The 13,294-nt window shown below is 47.2% G+C and overlaps 2 protein-coding genes across 3 annotated transcripts; one reads left to right on the forward strand and one right to left on the reverse strand.

Annotated features, from left to right (window-relative positions):
* Positions 1–489: 489 nt before the first annotated feature.
* Positions 490–9,904, reverse strand: LOC115114342 (T-cell immunoreceptor with Ig and ITIM domains-like). 2 transcript variants are annotated; one of them, XM_029642506.2, is made up of 6 exons: positions 9,635–9,904; positions 8,940–9,281; positions 8,399–8,507; positions 8,205–8,239; positions 8,063–8,109; positions 490–3,655 (listed from the first exon to the last, which is right to left on the reverse strand). In XM_029642506.2, the coding sequence occupies exons 1-6, from the start codon at positions 9,690–9,692 to the stop codon at positions 3,440–3,442; spliced, it is 807 nt and encodes a 268-aa protein (XP_029498366.1). In that variant the 5' UTR covers positions 9,693–9,904; the 3' UTR covers positions 490–3,439. The 2 variants fall into 2 exon arrangements, with proteins under 2 accessions (XP_029498366.1, XP_029498356.1); XM_029642496.2 differs by having other exon boundaries at positions 8,940–9,284.
* Positions 9,905–10,438: 534 nt separating this feature from the next.
* Positions 10,439–11,880, forward strand: LOC135563616 (keratin-associated protein 4-12-like). The gene is made up of 2 exons (XM_065006540.1): positions 10,439–11,126; positions 11,816–11,880. Exons 1-2 carry the CDS (start codon positions 10,439–10,441, stop codon positions 11,878–11,880), a joined length of 753 nt encoding a protein of 250 aa, XP_064862612.1.
* Positions 11,881–13,294: the final 1,414 nt, after the last annotated feature.

The following is a 13,294-nucleotide window of genomic DNA, read 5'->3' on the forward strand; positions in this document are numbered from 1 at the left end:
AGTCACTGACAGTTAGTGTAGAGCCAGCCCTGAAGACACACATCAACACCATCATCCCAAAAACCCTGCACCCATTCAAATTCGCATACCGGCATAATAGATTCACAGATGACACAATCTCAATTTCACACTGCCCTCAAACTTGGACAAGAGGGGAAATAACTATGTGAGAATGCTGTCCATAGACCACAGCTCAGTGTTCAACATGATAGTCCCTTACAAGCTCATCGCCATGTTGGGGACCCTGGGACTGAACACCTCCCTCTGCAACAGGATCCTGGACTTCATGACGAGCCGGCCCCATATGGTGAGGGTAGGCAACAACATCTCCGCCACGCTGACCCTCAACACGGGGGCCCCTCAGGGGTGTGTGCTTAGTCCCCTTCTTTGCTCCCTGTTCACCACGTAGCCAAAAGCATCCTCAAGTTTGCTGACAACACTGCGTTGTAGGCCTGATCACTGACAGTGATGACAGCAGTAGGGAGGTCAGACACTTTAATTTTTTTTTTATTAACCCTTCCACCACACCCCTATTCAGAGGACAAATATCTTAGTTTTTTTACAGCTTTTTTTTACTACATATACATACATTTTACATATACATTTTACATACAGTTGAAGTCGGAAGTTTACATACACATACATATGCCAAATACATTTAAACCTGACATTTAATCCTAGTAAAAATGCCCTGTCTTAGGTCAGTTAGGATCATCACTTTATTTTAAGAATGTGAAATGTCAGAATAATAATAGAGATTCATTTCAGCTTTTATTTCTTTCATCACATTCCCAGTGGGTCAGAAGTTTACATACACTCAATTAGTATTTGGTAGCATTGCCTTTAAATTGTTTAACTTGGGTCAAACATTTTGGGTAGCCTTCCACAAGCTTCCCACAATATGTTGGGTGAATGTTGGTCTATTCCTCCTGACAGAGCTGGTGTAACTGAATCAGGTTTGTAGGCCTTGCTCGGACACGCTTTTTCAGTTTTGACCACAAATTTTCCTTAGGTTGAGGTCAGGGCTCTGTGATGGCCACTCCAATACCTTGACTTTGTTGTCCTTAAGCCATTTTGCCACAACTTTGGAAGTATGCTTGAGGTCATTGTCCATTTGGAAGACCCATTTGCGACCAAGCTTTAACTTCCTGACTGATGTCTTGAGATGTCGCTTCAATATATTCACATAATTTTCCGTCCTCATGATGCCATCTATTTTGTGAAGTGCACCCGTCCCTCCGGCAGCAAAGCACCCACACAACATGATGCTGCCACCCCCGTGCTTCACGGTTGGGATGGTGTTCTTTGGCTTGCAAGACTCCCCCCTTTTCCTCCAAACATAACGATGGTCATTATGGCCAAACAGTTCTATTTTTGTTTCATCAGACCAGAGGACATTTCTCCAAAAAGTATGATCTTTGTCCCCATGTGCAGTTGCAAACCATAGTCTGTCTTTTTTATGGCTGTTTTAGAGCAGTGGCTTCTTCCTTGCTGAGCGGCCTTTTAGGTTATGTTGATATAGGACTCATTTACTGTGGATATAGATACTTTTGTACCTTTTTCCACCACAAGGTCCTTTGCTATTGTTCTTAGATTGATTTGCACTTTGCGTACTAAAGTACATTCATCTCTAGGAGACAGACTGCATCTCCTTCCTGAGCGGAATGACGGCTGCGTGGTCCCATGGTGTTTATACTTGCGTACTATTGATATACAGTTGAACATGGTACCTTCAAGCATTTGGAAATTGCTCCCAAAAATGAACCAGACTTGTGGAGGTCTACAATTTTTTTCCTGAAGTCTTGGATGATTTCTTTTGATTTTCCCATGATGTTAAGCAAAGAGGCACTGAGTGTTAAGGTAGGCCTTGAAATACATCCACAGGTACACCTCCATTTGACTCAAATTATGTCTTTTAGCCCTTCAAAAGCTTCTAAAGCCATTAAATAAATACAATTTCAAGCTGTTTTTTTATTTATTTAAAAAATATATATATTTTACCTTTATTTAACCAGGCAAGTCAGTTAAGAACAAATTCTTATTTTCAATGACGGCCTAGGAACAGCAGGTTAACTGCCTGTTCAGGGGCAGAACGACAGATTTGTACCTTGTTAGCTCGGGGGTTTGAACTTGCAACCTTCCGGTTACTAGTCCAACGCTCTAACCACTAGGCTACCCTTTAAAGGTACAGTAAACTTAGTGTATGTTAACTTCTGACCCACTGGAATTGTGACATGATCTGTCTGTAAACAATTGATGGAAAAATGACTTGTGTCATGCACGAAGTAGATGTCCTAACCGACTTGCCAAAACTATAGTTTGTTAACAAGAAATTTGTGGAGTGGTTGAAAAACGAGTTTTAATGACTCCAACCTACGTGTATGTACACTTCTGACTTCAACTGTACATGGCACATTTACATAAAACAGTCACAAAAGAATAATACATTGCCAAACATAAACTCTTTAATCCAAACCCTCAGCCCATCCCACCTATCACCATAGACATCAGCTCTTTAATCCCACTCCTCAGCCACTCTCAGCCCATCCCACCTATCACCATAGACCTCAGCTCTTTAATCCCACCCCTCTGCCACTCGCAGCCCATCCCACCTATCACCATAGACCTCAGCTCTTTAATCCCAACTCTCAGCCAATCTCAGCCCATCCCACCTATCACCATAGACCTCAGCTCTTTAATCCCACCCCTCAGCCACTCTCAGCCCATCCCACCTATCACCATAGACCTCAGCTCTTTAATCCCACCCCTCTGCCACTCTCAGCCCATCCCACCTATCACCATAGACCTCAGCTCTTTAATCCCACCCCCCTGCCACTCTCAGCCCATCCCACCTATCACCATAGACCTCAGCTCTTTAATCCCTACCCTCAGCCACTCTCAGCCCATCCCACCTATCACCATAGACCTCAGCTCTTTAATCCCAACCCTCAGCCACTCTCAGCTCATCCCACCTATCACCATAGACCACCCTCATTTGGTTTCCCATGTGCCATGTATTTTTCAATTGTGCTGTGATGTTATTATCCACAGATTGTGAGCTAAAGACGAAAACCTTTCCTACGAGTATTATTACATTATTTATTGACTGACTGTGGCTTTCCAAAGTGCATGTTGTGTTTTTTTTTAACAATTCCTGAACCTGTGACCAGAAACAAGCTACATAGGGGCAATACCAGAATAAATTATCTATTGATTCTGTCTCTTCGCAACAAAATCTACAGAGCTGAGATTGTTGTATGCCCGATATATATAGCATTCTGTTGGTGGCAATAATTTTTCAGTATTCACACACATAGCCCTTCTGTAGGATCTAGATGGCTTTGTCTAATAAGGAGGTCACTTCCCCAACAAGAGATAACTTCAGTTAAATGTATGTGAATATAAAGGACGTCTGGTTATCCCTTTACTGTTATTGTGCTTAGACAGTCCATACATCATCTATGTCCCAGTCCTTTCTCACCACCTGACAGTAAACTGTGTCCTCCCTTAAAGAATGCTGGTTTCCCAATGCCACTGCAGAGTAGGTGACATCCTCAGCTGGCTTGACGTCTGCATCTTTCTGATCTTCTCCAGATGGGTCGTGTGCTTTCCTCTTGTCAATGTTGAATCTGATGATCTCAGAATAAACCAGATCCTGGGGAAAGACAAAGGGAGGGAGAGGGTGAGATAGATGAGGATCACTGAATGATTACAAATATAATGTGATTAGCTAAAATCTTAGGCTGGAATTCAGTCAAAGCGGCTCTCACAGTCTGCGCCCTATAACGGCAAAGTGCAGACCTGACCCTCTTCCAGGTGCGCTCACAACGATGGACAAAAGCCTGAGCGGAGAGGACGCTGGACTCGGCGAGCTGGGACGAGAACAGAGGAGGCTGGTACCCGAGGCTACTCTGAAAAGGAGATAGCCCGGTCGCAGACGAAGGAAGCGAGTTGTGAGCGTATTCTGCCCAGGGGAGCTGTTCTGCCCAAGACGCAGGGTTACAAAAAGAAAGACTGCGTAAGATGCGACCAATAGTCTGATTGGCCCTTCTGCTTGACCGTTAGACTGGGGGTGAAAACCGGAAGAGAGACTGACGGAAGCCCCAATCAAACGGCAAAACTCCCTCCAAAATTGAGACGTGAATTGCGGACCCCTGTCCGAAACGGCGTCTGACGGAAGGCCATGAATTCTGAAAACATTCTCAATGATGATTTGTGCCGTCTCTTTAGCAGAAGGAAGCTTAGCGAGGGGAATAAAATGAGCCGCCTTAGAGAACCTATCGACAACCGTTAGAATAACAGTCTTCCCCGCTGACGAAGGCAGTCCGGTAATAAAGTCTAAGGCGATGTGAGACCACGGTCGAGAGGGAATGGAAAGCGGTCTGAGACGGCCGGCAGGAGGGGAGTTACCGGACTTAGTCTGCGCGCAGTCCGAACAAGCAGCCACGAAACGACGCGTGTCACGCTCCTGAGTGGGCCACCAAAACGCTGGCGAATAGAAGCAAGCGTACCCCGAACGCCGGGGTGGCCGGCTAACTTGGCAGAGTGAGCCCACTGAAGAACGGCCAGACGAGTAGGAACGGGAACGAAAAGAAGGTTCCTAGGACAAGCGCGCGGCGGCGGAGTGTGAGTGAGTGCTTGCTTTACCTGCCTCTCAATTCCCCAGACAGTCAACCCGACAACACGCCCCTCAGGGAGAATCCCCTCGGGGTCGGTGGAGGCTACTGAAGAACTGAAGAGACGGGATAAAGCATCAGGCTTGGTGTTCTTAGAGCCCGGACGATAAGAAATAACGAACTCGAAACGAGCGAAAAACAGCGCCCAACGAGCCTGACGTCGTTTGGCAGAACGGATGTACTCAAGGTTCCTATGGTCAGTCCAAACGACAAAAGGAACGGTCGCCCCCTCCAACCACTGTCGCCATTCGCCTAGGGCTAAGCGGATGGCGAGCAGTTCGCGGTTTCCCACATCATAGTTACGTTCCGACGTCGACAGGCGATGAGAAAAATACGCGCAAGGGTGGACCTTGTCGTCAGAATGGGAGCGCTGGGAAAGAATGGCTCCCACGCCCACCTCTGACGCGTCAACCTCGACAATGAACTGTCTAGAGACGTCAGGTGTAACAAGGATAGGAGATCAAAAGCTCCCTGGGCAGAAACGGACCACTTAAAGCACGTCTTGACAGAAGTAAGGGCTGTGAGAGGAGCTGCCACCTGACCGAAATTACGGATGAAACGCCGATAGAAATTCGCGAAGCCGAGAAAGCGCTGCAGCTCGACACGTGACTTAGGGACGGGCCAATCGCTGACAGCTTGGACCTTAGCGGGATCCATCTTAATGCCTTCAGCGGAAATAACAGAACCGAGAAATGTGACGGAGGAGGCATGAAAAGAGCACTTCTCAGCCTTCACATAAAGACAATTCTCTAAAAGGCGCTGGAGGACACGTCGAACGTGCTGAACATGAATCTGGAGTGACGGTGAAAAAATCAGGATATCGTCAAGGTAAACAAAAACAAAGATGTTCAGCATGTCTCTCAGTACATCATTCACTAATGCCTGAAAGACAGCTGGAGCGTTAGCGAGACCGAACGGCAGAACCCGGTATTCAAAATGCCCTAACCGGAGTGTTAAACGCCGTTTTCCACTCGTCCCCCTCCCTGATGCGCACGAGATGGTAAGCGTTACGAAGGTCCAACTTAGTGAAAAACCTGGCTCCCTGCAGGATCTCGAAGGCTGAAGACATAAGGGGAAGCGGATAACGATTCTTAACCGTTATGTCATTCAGCCCTCGATAATCCACGCAGGGGCGCAGGGTCCCGTCCTTTTTCTTAACAAAAAAAAAAACCCGCTCCGGCGGGAGAGGAGGAAGGGACTACGGTCGAGAGCTACAGACAAATAATCTTCGAGAGCCTTACGTTCGGGAGCCGACAGAGAGTATAGTCTACCCCGGGGGGGAGTGGTTCCCGGAAGGAGATCAATACTACAATCATACGACCGGTGCGGAGGAAGGGAGGTGGCCCTGGACCGACTGAACACCGTGCGCAGATCGTGATATTCCTCCGGCACCCCTGTCAAATCACCAGGCTCCTCCTGTGAAGAAGAGACAGAGGAAACAGGAGGGATAGCAGACATTAAACATGACGAGACGTTCCAGGAGAGGATAGAATTACTAGACCAATTAATAGAAGGATTATGACACACTAGCCAGGGATGGCCCAAAACAACAGGTGTAAAAGGTGAACGAAAAATAAAAAAATAAATGGTTTCGCTATGATTACCAGAGACAGTGAGGGTTAAAGGTAGCGTTTCACGCTGAATCCTGGGGAGAGGACTACCATCCAAGGCGAACAAGGCCGTGGGCTCCCCTAACTGTCTGAGAGGAATGTCATGTTCCCGAGCCCAGGCTTCGTCCATAAAACAGCCCTCCGCCCCAGAGTCTATCAAGGCACTGCAGGAAGCTGCCGAACCGGTCCAGCGTAGATGGACCGACAAGGTAGTACAGGATCTTGAAGGAGAGACCTGAGTAGTAGCGCTCACCAGTAGCCCTCCGCTTACTGATGAGCTCTGGCTTTTACTGGACATGAAATGACAAAATGACCAGCGGAACCGCAATAGAGACAGAGGCGGTTGGTGATTCTCCGTTCCCTCTCCTTAGTCGAGATGCGAATACCCCCCAGCTGCATAGGCTCAGCACCTGAGCCAGTGGAGGAAGATGGTAGTGATGCGGAGAGGGGGGCAACGGATAACGCGAGCTCCCTTCCACGAGCTCGGTGACGAAGATCAACCCGTCGTTCAATGCGAATAGCGAGTTCAATCAAGGAATCCACGTTGGAAGGAACCTCCCGGGAGAGAATCTCATCCTTTACCTCCGCGTGGAGACCCTCCAGAAAACGAGCGAGCAAAGCCGGCTTGTTCCAGTCACTGGAGGCAGCAAGAGTGCGAAACTCTATAGAGTAATCAGTTATGGATCGATTACCTTGACATAGGGAAGACAGGGCCCTGGAAGCTTCTTCCCCAAAAACAGAAGATCAAAAACCCGTATCATCTCCTCCTTAAAGTTCTGATACTGGTTAGTATACTCAGCCCTCGCCTCCCAGATTGCCGTGCCCCACTCACGAGCCCGTCCAGTAAGGAGAGATTTGACGTAGGCGATACGAGCTGTGCCCCTGGAGTACGTGTTGGGCTGGAGAGAAAACACAATATCACACTGGGTGAGGAACGAGCGGCATTCAGTGGGCTCCCCAGAGTAACACGGCGGGTTATTAATTCTGGGCTCCGGAGACTCGGAAGCCCTGGAAGTAGACGGTGGATCGAGGCGGAGATGGTGAATATGTTTCGAGAGGTCGGAGACTTGGGTCTCAACGGCATGTCGAGCAGCAGACAATTCCTGCTCGTGTCTGCCTAGCATCGCTCCCTGGATCTCGACGGCTGAGTGGAGAGGATCCGAAGTCGCTGGGTCCATTCTTGGTCAGATTCTTCTGTTATGCAGGTGAGTGAGGACCCAAAAGCGGTTTAACAGAAACAGAGTCTTTTAATGTCCAAACACAGGGAAGACATAAATCCTCTTCAGATGTATCGGTTGACAAAATAGACCCGCAGAGAGGGCGACAAATAAATCATAAAGTCCTCTGATCTTTACAGGAGAGTCCCCTTCTAGCAGCAGAGGAGAATAGCAGGGTTAGTGGCAACAGACTGCTGGTCTCTCCGGGTAGGCGCGGGTTGTAGAGGACAGAGGTACCTGATCACACGTAGCATCTGATGAAGAGGCAGATTACGACAGGACGGGACAAGGGTGAAGCAAACGAGAATCTGACAAAGGCAGAAGCAGAAACAGAGAGAGAAATAGAGACCTAATCAGAGGGAAAAAAGGGAACAGGTGGGAGAGAGTAAACAAGGTAGTTAGAGGAGATGAGGAACAGCTGGGGGAAGGAAAGGGAGAGAAGGTAACCTAATACGACCAGCAGGGGGAAACGAAGTGAAGAGAAAGAACAGGAACAAGACATAACATGACAATACATGACACGCAGAGCGAAAAACAAGTTTTCAACAAAAGAACTCACCTCTTCTCTTCCTGTCCTGTCTGCATTGACCGCCAGGCTGCTTGCACCTGAAAAACAACCACAGCGGGTCTTACAGAAAGCAGACATCCAGGACAGGTCTAACTGAGCAGAAGGGGAACTTTTTCATGTGGTTGCTACTCACCAATGCTGACAGAGGGGTTGAATAAAGCCTTGTGCCTAGTTAGAGAGAATAATATAAATACATTCACTGGTAAAACATAAGTGTCAGTTCCTCTGCACTTGTAATGTCTGATGATACATTACATGCCATTGAGATACATACAGTATATGTTTATTATGTTCTGGAACTATGTGTTACAGACAGCGTACACACACCTCTTCCTGACAATGATGAGGTAAGCTGTGGCTGTCACGACAACTGTTACCAGGAGGGCTGCGGTAACAATTCCCACAACCTCGCCAGATGATGGAGGTGGAATCTGATCTGGGAAGGAAACAGAACCCCTGTAACCTCTTTGACCTCTGATACAGCTGCATGTCAGATTGAATCCTACAGTATCTACAGGAAAACTATTGTCACTAATCAATGTTAATATTTCAATCATTTAATGAGATCCTTTCTTTTCTTCCCTATATTAAGAGTTCCAGAGGGTTGAGTGGAGCTGAAGGATGGGACTAAAAACAAACAAAATATAACTATTGTAAAATATACTGTGTCCGTAAAATGTATATAGTATGTATAAGCCTAAGTGTTGTTGCCCATTAGTTTACTCCAAATAGGGGAGAGATGGAATGGTTAGGGGAAAATGACATAAAAAAATAGATATATATTGGAAATTATGGAAATGATGCATACAATTACATTGATGGAAGCCACAATCTATCTGCAATATTAAAGCTGAACTTCCAGACTTACTCAGTACAGTGAGGATGGTTGTTCTCTCAAATGAGCCACTGGGGAAGACTGTCAGGAGACAGATGTATTTCCCTGCATCAGTCATCTCCACATCTTTTATAGTAATAGAGGAATCACCGGTGGAAGCTCCAGCGAACTCCAACCTCCCTTTTAGAGGTGACCCAGAAATGTTTTGCCCTAAGTTAGGGTTAAAGACAGCTATGGAAAACTTTTTAGTATCTGACATCTCCCACTGCCACTCAGCCTGAATGAGATTGTCCTGGAGCAACTTACAACGCAGTGTGACATCATTACCCAGGTACCCTGTCACCTGTGGTTCAACACTGACCTGACCTTCCAACACTACTGGAGATGGAGACCGAAGAAGAGCGAGGAATGGAGAGAGAGAGAGAGAGGGATTACGAACCATTAAAAAAAAACAGAATCATACAGTTGTTCATTATTGTTTTTTAGCTTCTGTTTTCCCCTCTAGTCTGAGTCGTGTTAATTTGGGACTAAAATATCATAACATTTTTTTTAAACTGAGAACTAAAATTAGTATTCCTTTTTGGACAAGTTCAGATGAGATGGTAACTCCCTGTTTTCTTCATATCTACTGAACAAAATTCCAGGTTAACAGGACCTTCTCTATTTTCCCTCCAGGTTAAAAGGGCCTTCTCTATAAGAGAATAAAGTTACAAATAAAAATGTCTTACCTGAAGAGAGGCCAATGTGTGCCAGCAGCAAAACGGCAGACAGTCTGCATTTTTCCATAGCACTCCTGCTACAAATGTGATCTGTGTAATCTATGGTCTACACACGGTCAAAACACTGTGATCTGTGTAATCTATGGTCTACACACGGTCAAAACACTGTGATCTGTGTAATCTATGGTCTACACACGGTCAAACCACTCTCAAATGGTTGTAAAGTAAATGAACTGAAGCATCAATCAGGACCTGAGCATAGACGGTGGAAAAGACTACTTGTCTAATGTGGGTTAACAAACTGCTACAGATAGAGAAGTGAAAATATAGGAAGCATATATCGTACTTCCCCCCATGAGTGTGGTAGACTGTTTGAAACTGTTTCTGGTTATCTGGACCTTTTTTTTTTAGACTGTGGTCAGTATGACTACTGGTGATTTGGCAACATGTGGCAAGTCAGGAGTATTCTTTGATTGTCTGAAGATGATCCCTTGCCCCATGTTTAAAACACTTTTGTGCGAGCGTGTGCACGTACTGCATGTGCGAGCGTGTGCACGTACTGCATGTGCGAGCGTGTGCACGTACTGCATGTGCGAGCGTGTGCACGTACTGTATGTGCGAGCGTGTGCACGTACTGCATGTGCGAGCGTGTGCACGTACTGCATGTGCGAGCGTGTGCACGTACTGTATGTGCGAGCGTGTGCACGTACTGCATGTGCGAGCGTGTGCACGTACTGCATGTGCGAGCGTGTGCACGTACTGCATGTGCGAGCGTGTGCACGTACTGTATGAGCGAGCGTGTGCACGTACTGCATGTGCGAGCGTGTGCACGTACTGTATGTGCGAGCGTGTGCACGTACTGCATGTGCGAGCGTGTGCACGTACTGTATGTGCGGCGTGTGCACGTACTGCATGTGCGGCGTGTGCACGTACTGTATGTGCGGCGTGTGCACGTACTGCATGTGCGAGCGTGTGCACGTACTGTATGTGCGGCGTGTGCACGTACTGCATGTGCGGCGTGTGCACGTACTGTATGTGCGAGCGTGTGCACGTACTGCATGTGCGAGCGTGTGCACGTACTGTATGTGCGAGCGTGTGCACGTACTGCATGTGCGAGCGTGTGCACGTACTGTATGTGCGAGCGTGTGCACGTACTGCATGTGCGAGCGTGTGCACGTACTGTATGTGCGAGCGTGTGCACGTACTGTATGTGCGAGCGTGTGCACGTACTGCATGTGCGAGCGTGTGCACGTACTGCGTGTGCGAGCGTGTGCACGTACTGTGTGTGCGAGCGTGTGCACGTACTGCGTGTGCGAGCGTGTGCACGTACTGCATGTGCGAGCGTGTGCACGTACTGCGTGTGCGAGCGTGTGCACGTACTGCGTGTGCGAGCGTGTGCACGTACTGCGTGTGCGAGCGTGTGCACGTACTGCATGTGCGAGCGTGTGCACGTACTGCGTGTGCGAGCGTGTGCACGTACTGTATGTGCGAGCGTGTGCACGTACTGTATGTGCGAGCGTGTGCACGTACTGCATGTGCGAGCGTGTGCACGTACTGTATGTGCGAGCGTGTGCACGTACTGCATGTGCGTGCATGCAGGTGTGTAGGAAGGGTCATATTTGGATTGCTTCTCACTCAGATGACAATCAGCGTTACAAGCACTGCTATCGGGGCGGCAGGGTAGCCTAGTGGTTAGAGCGTTGGACTAGTAACCGGAAGGTTGCAAGTTCAACCCCCCGAGCTGACAAGGTACAAATCTGTCGTTCTGCCCCTGAACAGGCAGTTAACCCACTGTTCCTAGGCCGTCATTGAAAATAAGAATTTGTTCTTAACTGACTTGCCTGTTAAATAAACGTAAAATAAATAAAATCACAATCCTAGTAACAGACCCCACTGACAACATTACTGATGATGGTTCTGAAAACACAATACGGCCTGGTTACACACACAGCCTTGATTTCCCACACCATCTCTTGTTCTTTAGGGTATTTTACGGCATGGATTACTAGACAGCAGCATTACAGAATGATACATGCATAATAAATAACATTTGTTTGATAGGATAACTCACATTACCCTTGGGAGTTACTGACACTCAGCACAGTGAGGGTGGTTGTGTCTTTAAGTGTGCCACTGAAGGAGCCTGCCCATTTAAAGGTGCATTTCCCATCATCTCCACATCTTTTATAGTGATGGAGCCTCTGAAAGCATTAGCCAACTCCACCCTCCCTTCTAGTGGCGACTCAGGAATGTAAGACTTGTCTAACAAAGCTATGGGAACCGATAAGTCATACATGGAGCAGGTTCAGTTCATGAGATGAATACAACATTTAACACCATTTTTTATTTTTTATTTTTTTTATTTCACCTTTATTTAACCAGGTAGGCTAGTTGAGAACAAGTTCTCATTTGCAACTGCGACCTGGCCAAGATAAAGCATAGCAGTGTGAACAGACAACACAGAGTTACACATGGAGTAAACAATTAACAAGTCAATAACACAGTAGAAAAAAAAGGGGGAGTCTATATACAATGTGTGCAAAAGGCATGAGGTAGGCGAATAATTACAATTTTGCAGATTAACACTGGAGTGATAAATGATCAGATGGTCATGTACAGGTAGAGATATTGGTGTGCAAAAGAGCAGAAAAGTAAATAAATAAAACAGTATGGGGATGAGGTAGGTGAAAATGGGTGGGCTATCTACCAATAGACTATGTACAGCTGCAGCGATCGGTTAGCTGCTCAGATAGCTGATGTTTGAAGTTGGTGAGGGAGATAAAAGTCTCCGACTTCAGCGATTTTTGCAATTCGTTCCAGTCACAGGCAGCAGAGTACTGGAACGAAAGGCGGCCAAATGAGGTGTTGGCTTTAGGGATGATCAATGAGATACACCTGCTGGAGCGCGTGCTACGGATGGGTGTTGCCATCGTGACCAGTGAACTGAGATAAGGCGGAGCTTTACCTAGCATGGACTTGTAGATGACCTGGAGCCAGTGGGTCTGGCGACGAATATGTAGCAAGGGCCAGCCGACTAGAGCATACAAGTCGCAGTGGTGGGTGGTATAAGGTGCTTTAGTGACAAAACGGATGGCACTGTCATAGACTACATCCAGTTTGCTGAGTAGAGTGTTGGAAGCCATTTTGTAGATGACATCGCCGAAGTCGAGGATCGGTAGGATAGTCAGTTTTACTAGGGTAAGCTTGGCGGCGTGAGTGAAGGAGGCTTTGTTGCGGAATAGAAAGCCGACTCTTGATTTGATTTTCGATTGGAGATGTTTGATATGAGTCTGGAAGGAGAGTTTGCAGTCTAGCCAGACACCTAGGTACTTATAGATGTCCACATATTCAAGGTCGGAACCATCCAGGGTGGTGATGCTAGTCGGGCATGCGGGTGCAGGCAGCGATCGGTTGAAAAGCATGCATTTGGTTTTACTAGCGTTTAAGAGCAGTTGGAGGCCACGGAAGGAGTGTTGTATGGCATTGAAGCTCGTTTGGAGGTTAGATAGCACAGTGTCCAATGACGGGCCGAAATGATATAGAATGGTGTCGTCTGCGTAGAGGTGGATCAGGGAATCGCCCGCAGCAAGAGCAACATCATTGATATATACAGAGAAAATAGTCGGCCCGAGAATTGAACCCTGTGGCACCCCCATAGAGACTGCCAGA

The sequence above is a fragment of the Oncorhynchus nerka genome, linkage group LG3, assembly GCF_034236695.1.
Source record: "Oncorhynchus nerka isolate Pitt River linkage group LG3, Oner_Uvic_2.0, whole genome shotgun sequence".
Classification (NCBI taxonomy): domain Eukaryota; kingdom Metazoa; phylum Chordata; class Actinopteri; order Salmoniformes; family Salmonidae; genus Oncorhynchus; species Oncorhynchus nerka.